Below are 25,889 nucleotides of genomic sequence, written 5' to 3'. Positions count from 1 at the left end.
TTCTAAGAAAAGCTGCTAAGGAGAAGCAACAGCAGAGGGCTGTCACTGTCACGCTGGCCATTGTGGGTGGGTGGGGAGAGAACGCTGGACCAGCTGGACCACCCTCCATGGTCTGATCCCCCTACTCAGCAGCACAGTCCACACTGGCTCTTGTCGCAAAAGCAGCAGCAGAAGCCACCGCTTGAGAAACCAGCAGCGCAATCCGCCGGCCGGCTTTTCTGGTGTTTTCCTGTTACGGTAGTGACCTTGACAGAAGTTAAAAAAAATAAATAGCAACCAATCCAATTTTGGCTGCTGTTATCTGTCTACCCTGTAACCGAGACACCCCATCAGTCCTGATGCTTCAAAATGGAGCAATAACTTCCTTGCGGATCCCAGTGGGACGGCACTTGCTGGATTGAATCCAGAGCGCCAATGGTGTCGCTCCCTCAGGCTCCGTATATATCACCAGCCTCAAACTACTCCAGCCCCATCTATACATCTATGTCTTTCCAAATATATAGGCCAATTTTTTTCCTCCTGCCTTTTCTTTCTTTACATTTTGAAAAGAAAATAATGCATAAGAGCAGCTCTGCCGTAATATATATGTTATCGGATGTGACTGACGGGCCGGAGGAAAGGCAGGGGGAAGGGGGAGAGAGCTACACAAAAGCTCAAGAGTGGGCAAAACCCCAGAAAGGGCTGCCTCAGCAAGGAAACTGCCTTTCTTTTCCATCTGCCTACTGAAGTGAGATTCTTTTTTGTCTGTGTTTAATTTACATCCTCTAGGAACAGGACTCTTCTCAAAATGCAGAGACTCAAGAGTTAGATGCTGAAACCAACAGTCTAGCCAGGGTGAGCGTCTCTGCAAAATGCGCAAACAACCTGTGGAACTCACTGCTATGTGACATTGTGGTTGCAGCCACAGCACCCAGCTTTGGCTGAAATCCTAGGCACATTTACCTGGGTGTAAGCTCCAGTGTGCCTTACCTGTAAGTAAATTTGCATAGGCATGGGCTATTACAGTGGTACCTCGAGTTACAGATGCCTCAGATTACAAACGCTTCAGGTTACAAACTCCGCTAATCTGGAAGAGTTACCTCGAGTTGAGAACTTTGCCCCAGGATGAGAATGGAAATCATGTGCCGGCGGCACAGCGGCAGCAAGAGGCCCCATTAGCGAAAGCACACCTCTAGTTAAGAAAAGTTTTAGGTTAAGAATGGATCTCTGGAACGAATTAAGTTCGAAACTAGAGGTACCACTGTATTTAATTTCTTGAAATGTAAATGCCTCTTTTCCATTCAAGGTGTACGAAGTGCTGCACAGTAAGTAATGAAGTCCAGTGGTACCTCGGGTTAAGAACTTAATTCGTTCTGCAGGTCTGTTCTTAACCTGAAGACCACTTTAGCTAATGGGGCCTCCCGCTGCTGCTGCGCTGCCACTGCACGATTTCTGAAGCAAAGTTCTTAACCCGAGGTAATATATCTGGGTTAGCGGAGTCTGTAACCTGAAGCATATGTAACCTGAAGCGTATGTAACCCGTAGTACCACCACTGTATTGTATTATATCCCGGCCTAATCACTGAGATCTTGTGGGGAGTTGTCCCCCGTGGACACAGCTCTTAACTACTAGAAGCTAAGCATGCAGTGTCCTAGATCCAGACCTGTGGAACTCCCTCCCAAATGAGATTAGAAATGCACCTTCTTTGCTGAACTCCAGCAACACGAAGATGTTCTTGTTCCAGCAAGCATTTTTAGGAAGGGTTCAGTATTATGATAAAGAATTGTATGGTTTTATTGTTTCATTTTATGTGGCTTGTTTAATGTACATGCTGAGAGATGTGAGTAAGAAAGAGATGTAGCTATATGGTGTAAAAACGTCTGAAGTAAAAAATATTATATGCATGTACATATTTTACACACACACATTAGAACAATAACACAGGCCCACTGCAAAGCAGCCACAAATTTAGAGCAGCAGCCACCTGCTCACAGTGGCCAACCAAATGCCCTCTGCAAGCAGGACCCGAGCATTCAGAAGCTACCTCCAGCTGTAGAGGCAGAGAATAGCCAGTATGGGTAATAGCCACAGGTTGCCCTCTCCTCCTCCTCCATGATTCTGTCTAAGCCTCTTTTAAAGGCATCCAAGTTGGTGGCCATCACTGCCCCCAGTGGGAGTGAGTTCCATAATCTAATTGTGCGCTGTGTGAAGTTCTTTTCTCCATCCTGAACCTTCCAAGGAAGCAGATATAAGACAGCTTCCCTTCACCGTGCAACAGGTGGGACCAACCTGTCCCATCAAACTCCTGAGTTTACCAGAGTTCCAGGCCAAGTATTACAACTGGAGATATGCTCCATGAGTTCTGCCAGGAGGCTTCACCTTGAGATGTCAACAGTGGGATCCTTCTTAGAGGCAGGTAATTGTGTTCTTTTCCTTTTATTGCTCATTAAAGACGCTGGCACCCCTCCCAGTCACAGCTCCAATTACGGGAAGATTTGCAGAGAGAAGAGGCTTTGGAGATTAGGAGGGAAGGTGCAATGGCCTTTTCACAAAAGTATTTGGGAATCTACTTTTGTGATGGGGAGTGCACCAGTGGGGTGCGCCCACTGAGCACCCATGCCCTTCGAGGACAGGCTTGCTAACGGCTTCCAACTGGTGGTGAAAACTGGGAGAGAAGGTGGAGGAAGGCCCAACAGCCAACCTAGCCGCTAGCTGGCCCACTCCAGCCTTGACCTGGTGGCTCTGATTCACGAGAAGCAGGCCATTTGGATCAGGAGACTTTTCCCTAAAAACAAATTGATTTCACATATGAAGACTCCTTGTTGCTCTTGTCACCAGCATATGTAAATAAAACCGATGGGATGTGTCTGTCCCGTTAATAGTGCCACCAATTCATTCCGCAGCAGTGATCAAAATGAGCAATAAATTCTCAAAGACTCTCGGCGGGGCTGGAAAGCAGGACTGGCAACCCCTCTGCCACCACATCCCCCTCAGCTGCACATTCATCACCAAGCAGCCCCAAAGAGCACGAGATTTTTATGCACCCGCTGCCGCCTCCTTCAGCAAGACCCATCTCTGCGCAGATCTGTGCGTCTCCCCCTCATCATCCAAAGGCTTTGTGGAGAAAAAGTTAGTTAAAGGGCAGCTCTGCTTCATGGAGGAAGGCTCTAGAGACCCATTCAAGTTAGCATGATACTCTCTCTCTCCCTTCTCCTTGCTGAGATTTAAGCATGCAACTCCTGACATTTCCTTTATAAAAATTTCAAACGGCTTCCCTCCAGCAACAGCTCATTCCCAACAGCATCCATCTCTTGCAAGGGGGTGGGTTGCCACACGCTTGGCAGAACTCGCATGGACAAGCTCCTCTTCCCTAGCCCTGGAAGCTGCCACCTTGTGCGGTGCAAAAGCATATTAACATCGGAGTGAGTGACCGTTGCTGGAAGCAAAAGAGCCCCTATGGTTGTGGTGACAGCAACACGTTTGGCAAACCCTCACTGTGATCAACTCCTGCCCAGAAACCTATGTCCGCACTGTGGAAGGACGTGCAGATCCAGAATTGGCCTCCACAGTCACTTACGGACTCACGGTTAAAACTTGTGTTTATGGAAGACAATCTTACTTGGCTACGAGGGATCACCCAAGAAGAAGAAGGTGACAGCAAGAGCCTGCCCATACACATTTGGGCTGGGAATGGGGCACAGCGACAGAGGGACCTGACTCTTGGTAGCAGGGTGAGGACAGGAAGAAGAGGAGGGAATAAAAGGGAAGCTACTGTCTGGGGGCCCATTTTCCAGAGGGCTGCGGAAGACCAGGCTCAGGACTGCTGGGACCCATCCAATTCCTCATCCTTCTGAAGCCCCCTGAGATGCATGGAGACAAATGTCATTCCTTTATGCAATGGCACAAAGGCCCTCCTCTTGTTGGAAGATTCAGATAGAAGGAAGTCCTTCTTCACGTTGCACTTAAACTGTGGGACTCTCTGCTGCAGGAGGCAGTGATGGCCACCAAGCTAGACCACTAGACAAAGTCATGGAGGAGGGCTCTCGATGGCTGCCAGCCATGACGGATGGCTATGTTCTGTCTCTGCAGTTGGAGGCAGAGATTCTTCTGAATCCCAGTTGCTAGAATCGCAGGAGGCGAGAGTTGCTCTTGTGTTCAAATCCTGCTGGTGGGTTTCCCACAGGCATCTGGCTGTGGTATGGGCTATTCTTATGTGTATTCCCCTCTTCATCCGTAGCACCTGCCACCAGGAAGAGTGCTGGCATAATGAAGCTTAGTTATTTTCTACCCCATCTCTCTGCTGAGGGCAGCACAACAGGACGCACTGCCAGCAAGGTGGCACCAAGCATGGTTGTTTGCCACCCTTCCCATTCACATCCAGCCTCTTGCAGAAGCAACAGGGGAGCTGTCGGTGTCCAAAGCAGCCCAGTGAGACCCCAGAACCTTTGTCCCATGAGCCATGGATGCATTCAAATTGCATGTGCGGGCCCAGCATCTACTTGAGTTGCCCCTGAACCCACCCCCCAAATTTCAGAAAATTGGCACAGCAGGGCAACGGACCCCTTTATTTGCTGCTCACCTCTCTGAAAGGTGGAACAGGAAGGCAGGCATACATTGGAGGTGACGTGAAATGCTTTGGTGGGATTTATTAACAGCAGAAACCATTCCCTGAATATGATTTGATCCCCGGCTGAGCACAGAGTGAATTCGCAACATTCTCTCTGAGGCCAAGACCCTGGGACAGTTTCTATGCCACCCCTGGATTTTGGCACTGAAAGGGAGGGAGGGAGGGATAAACCCATGAGAGCCAAGTCTTTGAATCCTCACCTTTGTTGCGGACGCTTTCAAGAGCTTCATGACCTCCCCCTCCCGTGCGTAATCCACGGCTGTGTGCCCCATTTCATTTCTCTGCAGGGGGTTGGCACCTGGAAGGGAAAAGACAGAGCTCAACATGTGGGATGGAGTCAGATGACGGGCAGCTTACAGCCTCTGAGCTATCCGGGGTCCTCTTTAACCTTTGCTCCAATCAGAAAAGGGACAATGTGCCACCAACGGCGACACGTATGGATGTCAAAGGACACACAGCAAAAGGGATGTGTCACCAGGAACAAGAGGCCTAGGCAAAAGGAAGCTGCAGAACTCAGGGGCAAACGTAACACCCCATTGGAGAAGCAAGCTGTCCACTCTCCCGCCAAGGGCCGACAGAACACCAACAGTCCTGCTGGAGTGGCCGCAATTCGGCGTGGTGCTCTTGCTTCATGGCCTCCGCTGTGGGACACTGCCCTGCTGTGGGCTGCTAATATCCAACATGACAACAAAAGATGGCAGGAAGAGGAGGGGTGAAAGGGACTGTGCCCCTTAGCCACTCTTTGCTCTCTCCGGTCAGGGCCCTCGTGCAATCTCACCTCTGTACCTTTTCATTCGTGGCTCGTTGTGGGTGGATCGCTTTTCCTTTAAAGAGCCTCAGTATTACTGTTATTTATTCATTGCTTTTTTGCCACAGTAACTCAAAGCAACTTACAAAGAAAAAGATCACTCTAAAAGGCTATAGTAAAAAGCCAAAGGCCTGGTTAAAATGCAGTGTTTTTGCCTGCTGCCAGGGAGGCGAGCCGCCCCAGAGACAGCAGAAGCAGGGAGCCACCAGCGAAAAGGCACGCTCTTTTGTCTCCACCTTCTGGACCTCCCATGGAAGGGGAACGTGAAGAAGGGCCTTGGATAACAATTGTTTGTGTAAGAGAGCATGTTACTGGTTGCAGGGAAGGGGAAATAACTCTTCCTTAGAGACAGAGTCCACCAAGACCCCGGAGTGAGTGGAAATTGTACTCAGTGGAAGGGAGATTGCTCTGCTCACCAAGTCCCAGGTTCAGAATCAAGCAGTTAGAAGTTCAACCTCTAGCTAAAAGGATCTTGGGCAAGAGAAATGGCAGAGGGGCTTCTCTCAGCTAGAGACCTCCAGTCTGAAAAGACCATGCCAGCCTCTGTGGACTAAGGTTCTGAGGTGCTTTAAGGCAGCTGCCTATGCGCACATCACACAAATGGGCTTTGAGAGCAGCAACAGGCAGCTCCGCAGTAGAATCCTGGTGCCTGCAGTGCAATTTCCAAACCACGGGAACAGCGTTCTGCTTGTCGCCTTCTCACGGCGTTGTTGGCACTGGCTGATCTGCTGCTACGAACCCTGGAGAGGGAGATTAGCTATTTCCAACATCTGGCATAAAGGGATCTATATTTGCTTGCAGAATGAAAAATGTGCTCCATAAACATCCAACGCAGAGTAATTTCTGTTGTGAGCCTTGTCGCGCCCAATAAAAAGTATGATCAGAACAGGTGAGATTATATACAGCCTGCCCTGGGCACTCAATATCTTTTAAAGAGACAGTGACCCACATCTAACACACAATTCTTTCTCTTACACAACAGTTTTGCGCTCTTCTGGAAGAGGAGGAGGAAGTTTCCTCGGGCCCCTCCAAGGAAGCATCCTCCAGGCCAGCTCTGCCTTCCTCATGGAAGACCCTAAATTTCCTCCCGTTGATCTATTAATAATGGCTAACCAATATTGGCCTAATCCCCCTGTTAATGGCTTTGACGACTTGACTAATTGCTGCAATAATTGATAGAACCAGGCTCACACAAGCGGTCGATGGCCACCTCCGGTACCGGCGGCAATAAAATATTATGCTTCAATAAATAACTGGGGTGTCAAGACACTTGCTAACCCATCATCGCTGTCGTCGCAGAGGGTGGACACTGGCTTTCCCCCCAGAGCCCTGGGCTGACCTCGGCCCCTCTGCAGAGTCGGGGCAGCTGGCCCCAAGGAGCAGGGACTGCGCTCCGTGCCACCACAGGGCACACGCCTGCTGAGAGGGCACCAACCTCCCAGAGCCGTTATGGGATGCAATTTGTCACCTCCCACTCGCTGTCTCTGGCAGAGAACCAACACCTGGGCAACGCCCCAGGCTCCTCCTTCCTGCCTGCCTGCCTGCCTTTGCCCTCCCCAGCTCGGCTCATATTATTAGTAGGCCCCGGCTTATAATATTTGATAAATAGCAGGCCGGCTCGCTCCCAACGCCATCCCAGCAGCGCAGGACCCGAGCAGCTGCAGAAGGTCACTCATTGGGGAAATATGTTCCTGTCGGTGATATTGAAAAAAGTTTAGCGGACTGACAGGTCTCAATTTTTCAAATTTTATTAACTCCATCCTCTTAATCATTTGTCTTGAATTCCTTCAGATTCCAGATAACTGTCAATACGGAGGGCTGAGGGAAGGGATTATGGATGTATGCGGCTCTGCCGGATGGCTTTGGCTTGTTAATAACTGCAGGGCAAGGGGGGGGGGGATTTGAGGAAAATGTGCAAGAGAGAGGCTGACTGGGGGGGCAGGGGGGCTGCAGCTGGGATGCTACTTTGTCAAATCCCCTATACAAAGTTGGGAGGGGCGGCAGGAGGAGTGCCAATCTGTCTTAGGAGGCAGCATACAAATGCGAGAGAAGGTGTCCAGCAGCCTCGGTCCCAGGCAGTGGCCAGCTGGAAGCACCTGGGAAACAGGCCCCCACAAAGGCAAGACTCCTCAGCACCCCCTGCCAAGCTGGTTTGCCTGCTACTCACAGGTATACTGCCTCTGAACATGGAAGCCCCACAGACCCACCCATGCCTAGATCCAATCCTCCTCGGGTTTCTGTCTGATCCCTTTCAAAACCCATCTCGGCGCATTGTGGCGGAGGGTTGGGGGGGGGGCATGTTCGAAAAGGGAGTCTGGTCCTTAGGTTTGTTGGCAGCCGCTTGTTAAAGTGGCATTTTTGTTTATAGCTGCTCCCATTTGCAACCTGCTGTTCTAATTCCTCCTGGCCTTCGTTGCTTGTCGTATTTGTATTGATTTTGTACTTGATAATTTTGCTGTTGGCCACCGTAGTGCAGAAAGGCATTGCAATTGTTAATAATTAATATAACGACAACAAATTTCACAATAAGGTACTCTTGTTTACATAAAAAATACAGCAACGGGCAGCTCTCAGAGTCTGGCTCCTTTCCTCCTTCCATAAGCAGAGCTTTCTGGACCACCCAGTCCAGCATCCTCTTCTCTCCTTTCCCGTGGTTTCCAGCAACTGGTATTTGAATACATCATTGCCTCCAACTGTGGAGACATCATGGATAACAGCCAGCAATATGAATTTGTCTAATCCTCTTTTAAAGTCATCAAGAGGGATGAAGAGGAGGATGCTGTGTGCCACTTGGCATGGGGTCCTGCTCCATAGCAAAAATGTGGCATGGTTTGATGGGAGGGGCTTTGTATACACCCATTGCCTTGTTGTTTAGTCGTTTAGTCATAGAATCATAGAGTTGGAAGAGACCCCAAGGGCCATCGAGTCCAACCCCCTGCCAAGCAGGAAACACCATCAGAGCACTCCTGACATATGGTTGTCAAGCCTCTGCTGAAAGACCTCCAAAGAAGGAGACTCCACCACACTCCTTGGCAGCAAATTCCACTGTCGAACAGCTCTTACTGTCAGGAAGTTCTTCCTAATGTTTAGCTGGAATCTTCTTTCCTGCAGTTTGGATCCATTGCTCCGTGTCCGCTTCTCTGGAGCAGCAGAAAACAACCTTTCTCCCTCCTCTATGTGACATCCTTTTATATATTTGAACATGGCTATCATATCACCCCTTAACCGTGTCCGCCTCTTCGTGACCCCATGGACCAGAGCATGCCAGGCACTCCTGTCTTCCACTGCCTCCCGCAGTTTGGTCAGACTCATGCTGGTAGCTTCGAGAACACTGTCCAACCATCTCGTCCTCCATCGTCCCCTTCTCCTTGTGCCCGCCATCTTTCCCAACATCAGGGTCTTTTTCCAGGGAGTCTTCTCTTCTCATGAGGTGGCCAAAGTCTTGGAGCCTCAGCTTCAGGATCTGTCCTTCCAGTGAGCACTCAGGGCTGATTTCCTTCAGAATGGAGAGGTTTGATCTACTTGCAGTCCATGGGACTCTCAAGAGTCTCCTCCAGCACCCACTGCCTTAAACACTGTCAAATACTGGGGTAAAGAAGGAAGTGTCTTCTGGGTCAGACCAGCTCTCGTATGATTGCTGATCCCTGCAGAATGACACTTTGTTTCACCCTGTTCGCATCATCTGGACTTATGGCTCTATGCACAACAGCCCCTGTTGACTCAAAGCAGTGCCCCTGCATCTGTGGAGCTCTGCGGGGCGAGCAACCTCCCACTTGCAGCAGTCAGGGGTGGGACGAGGTGGCTGCCTGCAGCACCCCATCTCTGTGATTCTAGAAAGAACTGTGTTGCACTTCCCTTCCATGATAAAATTGCTCCCTTTCCTCTCTCTTTACAGGGGATACACGCCTCTTCCAAGTTCTCTCAATTCCTTTCTGGTCTGTAACCACATAAGACCAGCTGTTAACGGTAGTTTTAGATCATCCACCCACCACATAGGTGGTTGCCCCCTTGGTCCTTTAAAGCCGTAGGGTCTCCACACTAATGTTGCTTTATTCCATCGACCCGAGTAGCCTCTCGCCATCATTTTCATTGCAGTACTAGTGAGATATCCAAAGCAGGGAAATAAAAAAATTGCTATGCGAGAGAGATATCCAAAGCAGCAACTATATTCATCAGCTACAAGGAATAAACTGGCTGCGAGGTTTCTTCTCTGGAAGTCACAGTAGGACTTTGGAAGTGTGTGAGTGCATGAAATGTCACCTACCGTCAGCAGGACTGACTTCAAGCCCCAAAACAGCCAGTCCAGCCTTTGCCAGGAGGAAGCCGCCTTCACAGCCGTACAAGGGATGACGCCGTGTCATCAGCCATCATCTCTGACAAGCCCTGACATCCTTATTGCTCTACATGGCTAGTTAAAGTAATAGAAAGAGACTCCTGTCCTCCTGAGCCTCACCGTGATTGAATTAACATGATCACCCTTTTTCCAGTAAAATAAACGTGCTTCTGATATGGGGCGGCACAGATACTTCACAGGTAGCTTTTTAAAAACGGAGATAGCAGCAGCTCTGCGCCAGCCGCAATAAATCCAGCTCTCTCTGCCAACAGCTCATGGTTCTAATCACCTCTGCCAACGACAAAGTGTCACCTGTCTCAGCTGGGCCTGACAGGTGAAAGCCACTTCCCGGAATATATATACAACTGAGCTCAGAAGGGTGGGACACCTGGGGTGCTGGGCACCCTCAAGCCGCCTCCAAAAGGGCCGAGGTCTCCTCTTCTGGGCCCACACCCTTGTGCTGGCTCTTTTACATTCTGAAGCTGAGGTGCAACAAGTCACAGATCTCAGGGAATCTTTCCATAACAGCAACCATGATTTACATAGCACCACAGAATTGCTCTAGAACTCGGGGACATCTCGCGAAGTTGAATGTTGGAAGATTCGGGACAGATAAAAGAAAGGGACGTCTTCACATACTGCATAGTTAAAACTACAGAACTTGCCTTTGCAGGAAGCAGGGATGGCCAGTAACCCGGATGGCTTTAAAAGAGGACTGGGCAAATTCATGCTGCAGGAGGGGAGAGTTGCTCTTGTGCTCAATCCTGCTTGTGGGTTTCTCACTACGGCATCTGACCATCCACTGTGAGAACAGGATGCTGATGGGCCACTGGCCTGATCCAGCAGTCTCTTCTTAGGTTCTTATGCGCAAAGCACTTCACTTATGCTACCTTGCTATTTAAGGCAAAGAAAACTCTTTCTGCTGTAGCATCACTGCAACACATTACCCACAGCAGGAGTGAACTCAGAGAGGGTTTTCAAAAGCACCCCAAATTGGAAAAGTCCCTCCCATTTATAAGCTTGAATCTGAAAGTTTTCTGGATGTACTGTGTGATTTCGTCATCTGAGCTGGTTTTTAAATGGCCAGAAGCGGAACAGACTGTAAGAGCTGGCTGGCCACTAGGAGAACAAGGTGCTGGACTACATTAGTCCCCTGAGGCTATCAATGGCTACTGGCCATAATGGCTCTGCTTTGCCTCTGCAGTTTGAGACAGCAATGCTTCTGAATACCATTTGCCAGAGAATGCTCTCGTGCTCGGATCCCGCTTGCGGTTTTCCCACTGCGGCATCTGGTTGGCCACTGTAAGAACAGGAGGCTGGACTAGATGGGCCTTTGGCTGCTCATATGCTCTTCAGTTATCAATTAAAGAAATAAACTGGGCAGAGGAATGTTTCCTCCCTCTCTTCTAGCACTGGAGTTTGTGGAGATCAAAGGAAGCTGAATGTTGGAAGATTCAGGACCGATAAAAGAAAGGACTTATTAATGCAGTGCATAGTTAAACTACAGAACTCCCTGCCACAGGAGGCAGTGATGGCCACCAACCTGGATGGCTTCAAGAGAGAAGTAGAGAAATTCATGGAGAAGAGGGCAATTGAAGGCTATTACTCTGCCTCCACAGTTGGACAGGAAGCGGGTGCGCTCTTGTGTTCGACTCCTGCTTGCAGCTTTCCTTAGCAGTGTTATTTCTTGTGAAAACAGGATGCCCAATACCCAAACATGAATGGATAACTTCTCCTTCTGTCAAATGTTGTAGAGAAGATCCACTTGGACTGATTCACCTGCATCTTCTTACATTCTTGTTGCTCTCTAATGTCAAAAATGGCCTGGCGCATGGAAAGTCGGTGTGTCAGGGAGAATTAGGGCTTGACCCTCCTCCTAACTTTCCAGGGCCACTGACTTCTTTCTTTGAGGGGGAATTCAGACATGCGGACCCCACTCCCCACTTAAGAGCGGTACGGTTCCTCCTCTCCTATGCTGCCACGAATGTGCGAACCTTCTTGGCCCCGTGTGTGCAACAAGGAAAAAACAAGTGCAAAAAACAAGTGACGTCTGTCTCCTATCACACACACACAAACATTCCCCCGCCCCGTTCCCTTTATATGGCGCTATTAAATGTCTTACAAATGGTCGTGTCAGTGCGAAAACCTCTGTGCCCAGAAAGACTTCCGAGGGCTCCATTTGCTCCCCACCCTGTGGGGAAACTATTCTTAAAAGCTTCGACACAGACATAAACCTGCTGCTGGTCAGGCGCTTATTGCGCTCCCCGTGTCGGGACGCTGGAGCCCTCGACGCCGTGACAAGATTGGCTTTTACATCCCGGTCTCGCCGGAGTTTAATTACTGGTCTGGGGCTGCTGGGGTTGGAGCTCGCTGCCTTCAGATATGGGGGGTCGATACCGCCGGCCCACAACATATTGAGCCCTGGCGCTGGCAGACTCTATTGCACTATTTAATCATCTTTTGCAAAATTTACAGTGCAACAGAAGGAATCAATACGGAATTTATCACATTCTCTTGTAAATATGAGCAGGATGAGAGAGAGAAAGGGAGAGAGAGATCTAGGCACAGAGAAGCAGGACCTTGGCAGATGTTCCTCTATTTTAAGGGCAAACCCACAATGTGGGAGGAAGAGTGGCAACTGCACTGGGACCAGCGCGACATCCTCTTCTGAACCAGAATCCTGTGGTCTGTTTGGAAGTGGAGACGGGAAATGAACAACCTTGTAAGTTCTGCATTTGCACTCATGAGTTGCAAATGCAAAGGGGTTTGTTTGTGCTCCTGTAAAGGAGTCCTCTGGCCTGCTTCCATCACATTCCCTTCTGTGCCCACATCTGACCTCTCCATAGCTCTGCTTGATGAGACAGCACCATTGCAATCATCCCAACCTACATCACTGGACCAGACCACAGTCTTTTGCTATGCGAATGATGGAGACGGCGCTGCGCTGGGGCAAGAGCCCACACACAACGGTCGTTGCTGCCTTTTGCCCTGCACAAATGGCAGGGGTAAGACAAGGGCACTGGTACTTTCCATTCATGGAAATACACTGCTAAGAGGCCTGTGAAAAAACAGAGGTCTGTAGGGCATTGAGTCTAGAGCAGAGAATGCAAGGGCCAATTCCACATTATGCAATTCTAGGTGCACACCTACCACCTGAGTTGTTTTAAGGCAATCAGGAACATGAGCAAATTAGTATTTCACCTTCTGAGGACAATCTAATTCAGCCAATGAAGCAGAGGGCTATCCTATTTAACCAAAGAATCCAGACACAGTAAAAACATAATAGCCTGCTGGATCAGGCCAATGGCCCATCTAGTCCAGCATCCTATTCTCATAGCGGCCAGCTAGATGCCCTAATGGGAAACCCACAAGCAGGATTTGAGCACAAGAGCCGCTCTCTCCTCTCCTGCTGTTTCCAGCAACTTGTATTCAGAAACACGGCTGGCTCCAACTGTGGATTTAGACTAATCAAAATTAGACTAATTCATTAGTCTAATTAGCCACTGGCAGTCCTTCCTGCCATGAATTAGTCCGATCCTCTTTTAAAGCCACCGCCTCCTGTGGCTGTTTAACTTACGCCTGTTCTGAATCTTCCAACATTCAGCTTCATTAGATGTCCACAAGTTCTCTCACGTTAGGAAAGAGGGAGAAAAACTTTTCTCTATCTGTTCTCGCCATGCCACACATAATTTTATAAATTTCTATCACGTCCCCTCTTATTCGCCTTTTCTCTCAGTGAAAAAGTTCCAAATCAAATGCTGTAACCTTTCTTCATTGGGGAGTTGCTCACCCCTTTGCTAATTTTGTCTGCCCCATTTATTCCGTCAAGGGACAGGGACTTTGCCACAGAAGAAGCGGAAGGACTCAGTCCTATAGAACCAGGGGAAGGTACCCTCCTCCTCCTCTTGCACCTTCCATCACCAAGGATTGCTGCTCTCTGGCTGCGAAATGCCCCAGAGCAAGAAGGTGGAGGAAAGTTTTAAGCCCCATAATAACATGCAGCGACCGTTTTCAAAAGGCAGCGTGCATTATTAAGCCCCCACCAACCTGCGCGTGCTGCTTGCTTTGGGCCCCTTTTTGGGCCAATAAAAGGAACACAAAACCCAAGAATCGATCGGGTATGGAATGGGCTGAATGAAGCCTGAAACGTGCCTTGCGAGGCGGGCGCTCCTTCTCCCACGCAGGCCATTGAGTGGTGTCAGCGCAGGTCAGGAGCCCGCGAGCGGCCCACAGAGAGAGGGGACTCGCATCTCGCGGTCTGCTGGGCACGGACAGGCTGACCACAAGGAAGGGTCAAGTGATTCAGCGAGGGGGCCGCCAAAGGCCACAGCGACGGAGTGAGGTGGAGGCTGCCTCTCGCCAGGCAGCGGGGGCTGAAAGAGAATGCACCTCCACCCCCACCGAAGGACGAAGTGGCTGTTTAAGGGAAGGCGGGGAGCCTGGGTGGTTAATGGCTTTGGCCCCGAGGGCAGAGTGGCCAGCAGAGGAGGAAGTGTTGGCCAGACCAGAGGGCACTCTGGAAAAAAGGCAGGTGTGGGAAGAGTGTAAAGGAGAGGGCAAAGGGCGCCTGTTCCGTTCGGGCGTGGAGGAAGCACCCAGCTCTCGAATGTCAAAGGCACAGCACATGGCAACATTGTCTTCACAAAGGGCAGCGAGCTTTTAAAAGACCATCAAGACTCCGATGGAGTTGGAACAAAATCCGAAGAATGCACTGGGGGGGGGGGTGCTGGGGGGCTGGGATAATTGTAGTAAGGACTAGCACTGGGGGAGGCAGGCGGGCAGGCAGGCAGGCGGGAGGACATCCACATTCAGGACAAAGGGAAGCCACAGGTTGGGAGTCTCCCTGGGAAACTAGGCTTCGAGAATGTGGGCTCAAGCACATTAAATTAAGTAAGCCCCAAAGAGGAGGTCGCGACCCTTGCGCCAGCCCACCTCGCTTCTGTTTGACTAAAAGCTTCTCCAAACACACGTGAAAGGAGCCCCCCAAAATGGCGTGCAAGTTGCCCAAACATCCATGAAAAGAGCCCCTCATGCAAAGCTCCAAATCTTCCAATGCCGTGGGGCCAGGGCTCAGAGGAGCACCAGAAGCTGGCCCCTCTCCTTGAGGTCAGCCTGCCTGCCTGCCTTCTCCAGCACCCACAAGTCCCTACTGAAACAAGAGGCCGAGACGAGGAGTCAATGAAGCAGCACCATGCAGGGGCTCTGGAGAGCAGAGCCCCCACTAAATATTTTGAAAATGTGAGAATAGACCACTGAAATCTGGGACGTGGTATGCAAGGTTAAACTTATGTATATGGCAAGAGGCTGAGAGGGCAGACATCAAGACAATGCCTTTACTGAGAATTTTTTAATAATGTTTTTGGAATAATGAGGTGCAGGATAATATAAACCCAATTATGTTACTTCGAACCTTGTGATATTAATTTATTATTTTTGATTTGAGTATGTAAATATGCGCGCTCTTCCCACCTTGGATCAAATCTATGCTTCCAGGTGCCATAACAAAGCTGCAGAGATAGCGCAGGATAGTGCTCACCCTGGAAATGATCTCTTTCAGCTTCTGCCTTCTGGAAGAAGGTCCAGGGTTATAAAGACTAGGACTAGCCGCCTGAGAAACAGTTTCTACCCAAGTGTGATTTTGGTTTTAAATGCATTGTAAGGAGTCTGTATGGGAGTATATTGTATTTTAAAATGGGGTATCAGAGTTTTTAGGGGGCTAACCAGGTTGGGATAGCTGGGATAGCAGGCTTGTTGGGTTTTGAATGCCTTATGTAGATTTTTCAATTTTGTTCTGTATGGGACAATGACAATAAAGATTATCGTATCGTTCCTTTATGTTTACTTTGAGACATTATTTTCTACTTTTATTTTATTTGGCATCTGTTATTATACCTGCTATGTAGTAAATTATGTAAAGAAAAAGAAAATGTGAGCCATTTTCTTCCTTTTGTGTGTGTGCAGCAACTATGCTGACTAAAAATGCTGCCTCTGTCATCAGATTCTGTGCCCAAAGTTCCAGCAGGCAACTGGCCTCCCTTGCCCTCCCCATGACCAGTGACGACGGCTCTTCCCTTACCTCCATCCAGAAGCAACTTGACCGTGGAGTAATCGTCCGCCAGCACAGCATAATGCAAAGCTGTGCAGCCCTTGAAACTGGCCCGGTTGTTCAGGCGGTTGTTGAAGTCGTCCTCCCGTGTGACCAGAACTGCAAAGGGAGAGGATGGCAGGGGGAGAAGATGAATCATGGATGGCGGAGAAGTAGCTGAGACATCTAGCTAGGCGGCCCTCAAAGAAGGGGACATCAGAGGAACATAAGCATTGTCCTGGTGACTCAGCCCAAAGGGAGCTCATCTAGCCCAGTGCCCGTTTCTCAAATGCCTGTGGGAAACCTGCAAGCAGGATCTGAGAAGAACCCTCCTGTGGCTTCCAGCAACTGGCATTCAGAAGAACTGTTGCTTCCAACTGTGGAGACAGAGCATAGCCCAGGGGTCAGCAAACATTTTCAGCAGGAGGCCGGTCCACTGTCCCTCAGACCTTGTGGGGGGGCAGACTATGCTTTGAAAAAAAGTATATGAACGAGTTCCTATGCCCCACAAATAACCCAGAGATGCATTTTAAATAAAAGGACACATTCTACTCATGTAAAAACATGCTGATTACTGGACCGTCTGCGGGCCAGATTGAGAAGGCGATTGGGCCGAATCCGGCCCCTGGGCCTTAGTTTGCCTACCCATGGCATAGCCACCGATAAGCCTGCTCCTCCAGGAAAAGATTTGGGTATACCTCTGCTGTTGCTCTTCAAATATCTGATGGAATTAATGTGTTTTGAAGGCTGAGCGGAAGACTGCAAATATCAAATCAATGCTGCTAGCCCTCATGGCTACAGAAACGGATCTGAAAATGTGACCACAGGGTATGTGGTCTGAGACATAAGACTATAGGGCGGTATACAAATTCAATTAATAATAATAATAATAATGTTTAAATAATCTTGTTATATTTCTAGAATTGGAATGTGGGTTTGTTTGGTATGCTATTGATTTGCTATGCTGTGAAATGGTTGCTATGTTATTGTTTCACTACGATATTATGAAATTGTTTTTGCAGAGTTCGTAGGAAATGCATCCCTGTTTCTTTGTTGCAAGCAGCTTTGAGCATGGGTTTGTTGTTGTTTTTTGGATGGAAAAGCGGTATACAAAGCAAATGAATGAATGAATGAAATAAAAAGAACCCAAGTGGTTTATTAAAATGCCCCGGGCCAAAGGCTTCTTGTTGCTTGATTCAAGACTTTAGGGTTCCTGGACCGGGGAGATGGGCAGAGAGACACAAGGACACAATGCACAGAATTGTTTTAAGCGAAGTCAGAGCACCCTGCCCAGCGCTGTGGCTGCCCAAGGCCCCTTCCAGATTTACTGCCTTTCCCATGCACAGCCCATGCAAGGTACCACTAAGCCACGCCCCCAGCCCCTTGTGATGCTCTTCAAACAAGGAAACCGTCTGGAGGGTGGACCATGCTTTCTTCTCCAGGCGCCATCCCTTGTGCAAGGCTGCCGCTGGTGTTAGACCAGAGAAAGTGCCGTGGGCTGACTCTCCTTCAAGTGCCCCCCTCCCAACAGCCAGTGAATTCTAAGAAGGGTGAAGGGATCTCTGGTTGGCTCTCCTTCCCCAGGGGGCTCCTGGGGAGAGCAGAGGCACTTAAGCCAGCTCAGGAATTGGCTCAGGAGCTTTGCAGCGGAGGCATCCCTGCAAAGTTGAGCCCTTCCTTCTCTCCCCATTCTTGGGGCAAGTAGTGCTTAGCAGGATCAGGGAACAGGCGCTCAGATCGGCTCCTCGGCAGCAAACGGCGTCCACGGCGCCTTCCTAACACCGCCTTCCACTCCCCCCCCTCCAAAAAAACCCAAGTTATAAAAGGAGCCACATCTAAAATATTGTAATTAATAGCTGGGTTCTCTCCTGTCTGGCATCACTGCTAATAAACCTCAACACCTACAGAAGTAGCAATTGGTGTGACTTTTGTATGACCATGCTTTGTGTAGGGGGTGTTTTTTTCCTGGGGGGGGGATTGAGATATGCTTGCTTATTTGTTTGTTTGTTTGTTTGCTTCCCTGCTCTCCTTTGCCTATCCAGGGGGGGGGGCATGATAATCAAGTGGCTGGTGTCAGGGAAGATGAATCTGAGATACTAGGGAGCAGTGCAGTAAAAAGATTAAAGCGTTATTATTGTTGGGCTGCTTTTCCCCCCGTGGTCCGCCGTGACAGCTCGGCCGTCATCCGTAAAAAATGTCTCCGCGAGAGATAATCATCGGAAACTCAATAAAGCGTCAAGGGGAGCCTCGCCTGCCATCAATCACGGGGGAGCCTGGAAATTTTCAGCTCTCCATCTCCCCTCCCTGCCATCCATATAAATGTCTGTAATATATTTTGCGCGTGGAGGCCCTGCCGCACAGTTCCCCCGATTTGGATGCTTTTATGAAGAAAAAAAAATTTATACACAAAATATGCAAATCGTTAAAAATAACCCTGCAAAACAAAGGCAGTTTTTCTTTCTCGCGTGCACAATCTCCTTTCTCCCTCCCTCTCTCTTGCTCTCAAAAAAATGCAGCTGAATTTATTCTTTTTAATAAAACATGTCAACCCTCACCCTCAAAATTAATGCAACTTCCTTCTGAGTGGCTGTATTTTCCTCCACTCCAGCTATCTCACTCCTCCCCTCCTCAGCCAAAAAGTTTTATAGATGGAAAGGGAGAGGACGCAGCCCCTCCCCACAAAATTAATTCATTAGTTGATGTATTCTCGATGTAAACAAAGTCTAGCAAGATGCTTTCCTTTGTTTAAGATGTTGTTTTGCATTCAGTGCGAGAGAAGAGCCTGCTGCCCACGCCTGAAAGTGCTCTTCTTTCTTTTCCTTTTGCTCTGAAATTTGATCTGCTGACCCTGACTTTTAACCTTGACTGGCCTTTCCTAAATAAATGGCAACTCAGGTTAGCATTCAAAGAAATGGCATTGCTGGAGAACAGCAAAGCCCTTTGCAAAATTTCCGTTCTGCTGCTGCCAGAGAGAAAAATGAGGCGATGTGTAAGACCTTAAGTTGTCTGAAAAGCAGCAGAAATGAAAGTTGCAGACGTATGGACCAGATCATACAGGTAGAGAAGGCAAGATGAAAGCTGGAAGGGAAATCTGGCATCTTTTAGGTCCACATAGTGCAATATATACTCAAGTGTAGGTAAAATAGACGTCTTTACCTACTGATACCTTTACCTATTATTAGAGACCACAAAGGCTTTATGGCTTAGGTCCCAGCTATCTGAGAGACCGTATTTCCTAATATGAACCAAATATATAAAAGGATGTCAAATAGAGGAGGGAGAAAGGTTGTTTTCTGCTGCTCCAGAGAAGCGGACACGGAGCAATGGATCCAAACTACAAGAAAGAAGATTCCACCTAAACATTAGGAAGAAATTCCTGACAGTAAGAGCTGTTTGACAGTGGAATTTGCTGACAAGGAGTGTGGTGGAGTCTCCTTCTTTGGAGGTCTTTCAGCAGAGGCTTGACAACCATATGTCAGGAGTGCTCTGATGGTGTTTCCTGCTTGGCAGGGGGTTGGACTCGATGGCCCCTGTGGTCTCTTCCAACTCTATGATTCTATGAACCTGCCTGGGTTCTGAGTTCTTTAGGAGAGGCCCTTTTCTCAGTCCCACTGCCCTCACAGGGATGCTTGGTGGGGATGGAGGAGAGGGCCTTCACAGTGGTGGCTGTTCCCAGGCAACTTTGAAACTCCCTCCCCAGAGAAACTCCCTCCCCAAGGAAGCCGTTCGTGGTCCCCATGGCTTGGAGGCGGTACATTTCCAGAATCAGGTGACGGATTTCTCCCGGCATTGAAAGTTGTTTGTTTAAACCCCGGCCTTATCTGGAGCTCCCCCTTTCCTTAGAGCAAAGGTTTTCTCTCTCCATCTCTTTTTGCAAGTTGAGGATCCAGATTTTACATTAGGGTTAAAACAAACAAACAAAAAACCAGCCACGGCAATTGTGTTAACCTCCTTGACAGAGCCATTCAGTCTGTGGCCTTTTGCAGCAGGCCGTCCTTTGCATGCTGGAATTGGAAGGATGTTTGAAGAGCGCTCTTCTGCATCCTACTTGGCTGGGAGTGCAAGGTGCTGGGCCTGAGGTTGGTGTGTTGCCCTTACAACTGTTGGAGAGATGCGGTGGTCTGCAGAGTACAGGAATCCACTGCAGACAACGTGAGAACGTAACAAGAAGCTGCTGGATCAGGCCAAGGGCCCATGTACCCCAGCATCCTGTTCTCACCACAGTGGCCAACCAGATGCCCATTATGGGAAACAAGTGGAACTGCAGAATAAGAGCAGCCCTCTCTTCTCCTGTGGTTTCCAGTAATTGGTATTCATAAGCATTTACTGGAGGGCAGAGCATAACCATCGCAGGCACTGGCTGTGGACAGCTTTATTCTCCATGAATTTGTCTAAGCCCCTTTCATGGCCATCCAAGTTAGGAGGCCATCGCTGCCTCCTCTGGGAGAGATTTCCTTAGTTTAACTTTGTGCTGCGTGAAGGAGGACTTTCTTTTTTCTATCCTGAATCGTCCACCATTGTTCAGCAGGTGGTCCTGAGTTTATTTATGCTTAGAAAACTGAGGTATTATTAATCTAGTTTAACTTTTGTATGTTTTAAAGCATGGTTGTGACTTTTTATTTTATCTTTTTGTAAACCACTTTGCGGTTTTTGTTGCAATCAAGCAGTGCATAGATTATTTATGAAATAAATAAATGAAAAACAAACAAACCGTGTTGCGTTACCTTCCAGGGAGTGGAGCCCTTTCTCTTTGGCCGTCTCGTAGACGCTACTGAATTCATCTCCTAGGTTTGGGTCAGCTCCGGCCGTGAGCAGAAGCTTTACCACACTGTTGGAAAATAATATATATATATTATTGAATATTATTTAATAAAGTATTATATATTTTGCGCTCTATAAGACGCACCCGACCGTAAGACCGTTTCTAGAGGTGCTATGATGCTCATGTACTGCTTATGGGACAGTGCTGGCCACTGTCTCTGCGCAGCGCCCCTTCAGCAAAGTGGGAGGAGGAACAGAAGGGGCTCCGTTCCTCCTCCTGCTTCACAGGAGAGGCACTTCGCTGAAGGGGCACTGCGCAGCTCTCCCTCTCTGCACAGCGCCTCTCCTGCAAAGCGCCATTCGCTCCATAAGACGCACTTACATTTCCCCTTACTTTTTAGGAGGAGAAAAGTGTGTCTTATGGAGCAAAAAATACAGTACATTATTTATTATTATTATTATTATTATTATTATTATTATTATTATTATTATTATTAATACACTCTATACCCGGGGGGTCTAAGGGTGGTTCACAGAATAAAATCAAGTTATAAAACCACAAAATACAACCCAATAGCCCCCCCCAAAAAAATACATTTTAAAAGGGAATAGGATGTAAAGCAGATCAACCAAAGGCCTGGTTAAAAAGGAACATTTGTCTGGCATCTAAAGGTGTATAATGAATAATAATAATAATAATAATAATAATAATAATAATAATAATAATAATATAATTTATTATTTATACCCTGCCCATCTGGCTGGGTTTCCCCAGCCACTCTGGGTAGCTTCCAACAGAATATTAAAATACAATAGTCTATTGAACATTAAAAACTTTCCCTAAACAGGGCTGCCTTCAGATGTCTTCTAAAAGTCTGGTAGTTGTTTATTTCCTTGACATCTGATGGGAGGGCGTTCCACAGGGCAGGTGCCACCACCGAGAAGGCCCTCTGCCTGGTTCCTGAACTTCTCTGGGGAAGGGGTTAAGCAAGGTATTGTTGGGGTGGGCAAGGGGGCTCACTTTCAAATAAGCAAAGCTGGGAGCTGAGAAAACAGAAGACAAGATATGGTCTGCTCCAGCGAGGCTGTCCCTATATTCTGCCTGAGCCCAGAATGGCCACCTGGAAAGAGGATGTGCGGTGATGAGCCTTTGCCCCCTCCCTCTGCGGCATTGCCCCTTGGCTCACTGGCCTGAGCCACCTGCAGGACTGCAGGCACCGAGGCGTCCCTGCTTGCAGCAGCCTGGATTCACCCCTACTAACGCCACACACCCCATGCCTGGTTTGACGTGGACTGCTGTAAACAGGAAGTGGAAGGAACAGCCTGATCTATGGAGAGGCTATAAAAGGTCTTCTTCACATACAATTGCCCTTCAGCCTAATGTCCCAGGAAAATGGCAGGCCATCCCCTCCAGGCAGCTCACATTACCACTGTTCCCTTTCGCAGAGGCAGCCTGACATTTGAGCAATTGCAGATATTGATTGGCCCTGTCCAATTGGCAGGTAACAAAACATACTCCAACTTTCAAGCAAATTAGCCTTTGCAAAGGTGAATGAGAAGTAAAATAGCCATTAAAAAGTCATTTTTATTCATTTATTGTATTTATATCCTATCACAGGACTCGACAGGCCTCGGAGGTGGGTGGGTTATGAGATCGTAACAACAACAAACTGATTAAAACAAGTGTGTGTGTGTGTGTGTGTGTGTGTGTGTGTGAGAGAGAGAGAGAGAGAGAGAGAGAGAGATATTTAGTTATTTTAAACAAAGAACAAGAAAGCAAGAATCCTGCTACCAAATTACAGCCAGGGGGATCAGAGAAGAGCTATTCCTTCAAAACTTCAGAGTCCCAGCTTTTCAACAGCTCCATAGGCTACCCCAAAGAATGATGCAAATTTTACTCTACAATCAGAATTCCTGCTGATTTATTGCATCAATTAAGTGAATAATGTTTCTGCCCCATTCAAAAGTGGCATTGATAACTTCAGGTGTGACTGCTTCCCAAAGTCCCATTTCACGTATCACAAAATCTCACAGGCTGCAAAGATGGGTGCAGCACATGACTATTGCAGGAACCGAGGCTTTGAGCGCTTGCTTGCTCCATGAGGACCTGGAAACAAACCACAGCCCCCTGGCACAGAGACAGCAGACGTGGGGTTTTAAAAAAGGGAAACAGGGGGCATCCTGGTCTTTCGTGTTCTTGTGTGATGCGTGAAGTGACCCTGAGTCCCACAGTGACTGTGTTTCCTCTTTGGGACTTTTGCATGGTATGTGTGTGTGTGTGTGTGTGACACAGACAGTGAAGCCCCCCCCCATAAAAGGGGCTCACTAAATACATTATGAAGCAGGCAGCCTTGTGAGTTTCAATAACTTGTGATTGAGCTGGTGCTCAATTGCCTCAACAAACTAGGCCTTTAATTTGCTGATCAGGTCTTAATTGCATTAGCAGCAGAGCCTCCTCATCTGCACATATATAAAAATCTGCATTGACCCAGAGGGCAGCCTTTAACTAAAGTTCACCAGGCAGTTAAATCGATGACGGCAAAAGTGCTTTCTGCTGTTAGCGGCCGGGTGACGTGATCGGGAGGAAGGGCTGGAAGGGACGCTTGCGCCGCGACAGCTGGACTGATAGACTCAAAGAGCTGCAGAGCTGGAAGGGATCCTGAGGGTCATCTAGTCCAACCCCCTGAAAAGAAGGAATGGGAGTTTGCTGGAAGAATGAGCCAGGGCCTCTGGACAGCAGCAACCAGATCTGGTTGATCAAGGCAGCTGGTGGTCAACGTGGACCTCAAGTGACAAGCACAACGCAGAGAGGGAGAAAAAGGTGAAGTCCATGTTCCCGCAGGGCACAGTTGAATTACAGAACTTGCTCCCACAAGAGGCAATGATGGCCGCTAACCTAGAAAGGTTTATGGGCTGTCACATGGAAGCTGGAACCAGCTTGTTTTCTCCTGCTCTGGAGGGAAGGTATCAAGGCATGCGCACGGTAGGTGGTCAACTCTTTATTGCTAAAGATTATGCGTACAGTTGCTTCCACAGCTCTGGTTACCTGCGAACAAAAATCTAGAGCCTAGGCAGCTATTCCCACCCAGGTCTGCACTCTCTGGAGCAGCTGCAGCAACTGAAGGATCACTCCTATTCCACGGTGCACTTCCACTGAGAGATGGGACGTGTGATGTGCATGAATAAACTATCTGGAGCAGGAATTCCCAAAACGGTTCTCGCTTGCCCCTGACGTACATACAACTCGAAGCAGCTGCAGCTGCCACCAAACTGGTGCCCTCCAAATGTTTTGGACTACAACTCCCATCGAGCCCAGCTGGCCCAAACACCCGGAGGGCACCAGGCTGGCGAAGGCTGCCTTATATTAAAAACAACCATGTAATAGACCAGGCTGCAAACCTCTTGAGGTCCATTTCAAACGGAGGTCCCTTAGAGTAAACGGAAGGTGTGTCTTGCAAGGAGAGCTCCAAGCCCAGGGAAACCGGAAGAATGTTAATCAGGGCAATGCCTCTGTACAGTCATACCTTGTGTGAAATGTGTTGAGCGTTTTCAGGTTACGCTCCGTGGTGACCCGGAAGTAACAGAGTGCATCACTTCTGGGTTTCGCAGCTCGCGCATGCGCGGGTTGCGTTCGCTTCAGGATGTGAATGGGGCTCTGGAATGGATCCCATTTGCATCCAGAGGTACCACTGTATTATCCTCTGACTGCAAGAGGGGAAACTATGACACTGACTTCATCAGCTTCTCATTACAGTGGTACCTCGGGTTACATATGCTTCAGGTTACATACGCTTCAGGTTACAGACTCCGCTAACCCAGAAATAGTACCTCGGGTTAAGAACTTTGCTTCAGGATGAGAACAGAAACAGCATGCGCAGCAACAGCACGGCGGCAGCGGGAGGCCCGATTAGCTAAAGTGGTGCTTCAGGTTAAGAACAGTTTCAGGTTAAGAACGGACCTCTGGAACGAATTAAGTACTTAACCCAAGGTACCACTGTATATTCTCAGAGGCTGGCCCCAATGAGAGCCATTTATACAAGGACCTTTCTTATAAAAAGAAAGAAAGAAATTAGATTAAGCCGCCAGTCCCACAAACATTTTGTACCAAGCCATAACCAAGAAACCACACTGGTTCTGCACCAGGCAGACAGGCAGGCGAGCACAGAGTCGGAGCTTCAGCAGATAAAAGGCTTAACACTGGGCAAAGGCTGGGACGAGGAACCATCTGGGGCAATTATTGTACCATGAACAGCCTTTCTCCCGAAACCCTGTTCTGGTCCACCAGCCACTCGGAATGGTCAACAGTCGTCACACTCCACCGCTGGCCATTGTCCACCTGCAAAGGTCGGAGGGGGGCGCTCAACCCACCCCTCCGCAGCCCCGCAAACAAGGGAGCCCGTTGCTGCTCGGACATCAAAGTTAAACAAACAGACCCCCAGGTCCACCCCCTGCCTCTTGGCCTGCCTTAAGGAGCTCCCCGAGGGGGTCACGACTTTCAGCTTGTCATAGCACACATCAAAGTTTGCACCACACACGAACTCGGCACATGGATTCGTATCGCGTCGCCCGAGAGCGGATATTCGGCCTTTGTGAGCCCGTTTAATCCTGTGTTTTCCCAAATAATTAGGCCTTTTTTTGCTTATGAACTTGTGACTAAGTAAAGCGCCCCTGAGAGGTTGTAACATCAAAGCCCATTCCAACTGGCTGTCCCACGTTTCCGAAAATTGGATTTCTCTCTCTCTCTCCCCCCGCCCTCTTTCACTCCATCTTTAAATAAGAAAAAACTAATTGAATTTAGTTGTAGACTGAACGCATTGAAGAGCTGCCTTTAAAGGTTACAAGGAGACACGGCGATTGTCCTGGGAACCTAAAGGGATGTTAGGGCAGAGAGGCTCCTTCGGCCCAGAAAGGCAGGACAGGAAACACAAAGGCAAAGAAAGACCGGCAGGAAAAAGCAAGGCAACGGAACCCCGTGGGCGGACCTGCAGAAGCCTACTCTGCTCCTATGCTATGAATAACAAGGTTCTGATTTCTAACCCACCCTATTTCTGAAGCCTTAAGAACATAAGAAGACAAGCCTGCTGGATTAGGCCAAGGGGAGCCCATCTAGTCCGGCACCCTCTTCTCACAGGGGCCAACCAGATACCACATTGGGAAACCCGCAAGCAGGATTCGAACACAGGAGCGCACCCCATTCCTGTGGCTCCCAGCAACTGGTATTCAGGAGCACTGCTGCCTCCAACTGGAGAGGCAGACCACAGACATCATGGCTAGCAACCATGGATCACCCCCTCC

The 25,889-nt window shown here is 48.7% G+C and overlaps 1 protein-coding gene across 2 annotated transcripts in view; it reads right to left on the bottom strand.

The window, feature by feature from the left end:
- CLPB (ClpB family mitochondrial disaggregase) overlaps positions 1-25,889 on the bottom strand; it is an 80,209-nt gene that overhangs the window by 32,564 nt on the left and 21,756 nt on the right. For both annotated transcript variants that reach the window (XM_081909770.1, XM_081909769.1), the window contains exons 4-6: positions 20,558-20,661; positions 15,825-15,953; positions 4,808-4,905 (exon numbers count right to left, since the gene is read on the bottom strand). In XM_081909770.1, coding sequence (XP_081765896.1) covers positions 4,808-4,905; positions 15,825-15,953; positions 20,558-20,661 — 331 coding nt within the window. The remainder of the gene's footprint in view (positions 1-4,807; positions 4,906-15,824; positions 15,954-20,557; positions 20,662-25,889) is intronic.

The sequence above is a fragment of the Podarcis melisellensis genome (assembly GCF_964234715.1).
Source record: "Podarcis melisellensis genome assembly, chromosome: 4".
Taxonomy (NCBI): Eukaryota; Metazoa; Chordata; class Lepidosauria; order Squamata; family Lacertidae; genus Podarcis; species Podarcis melisellensis.
Note: the sequence above shows the minus strand (reverse complement) of the source record. Positions and strands in the feature narration are given on the sequence as shown.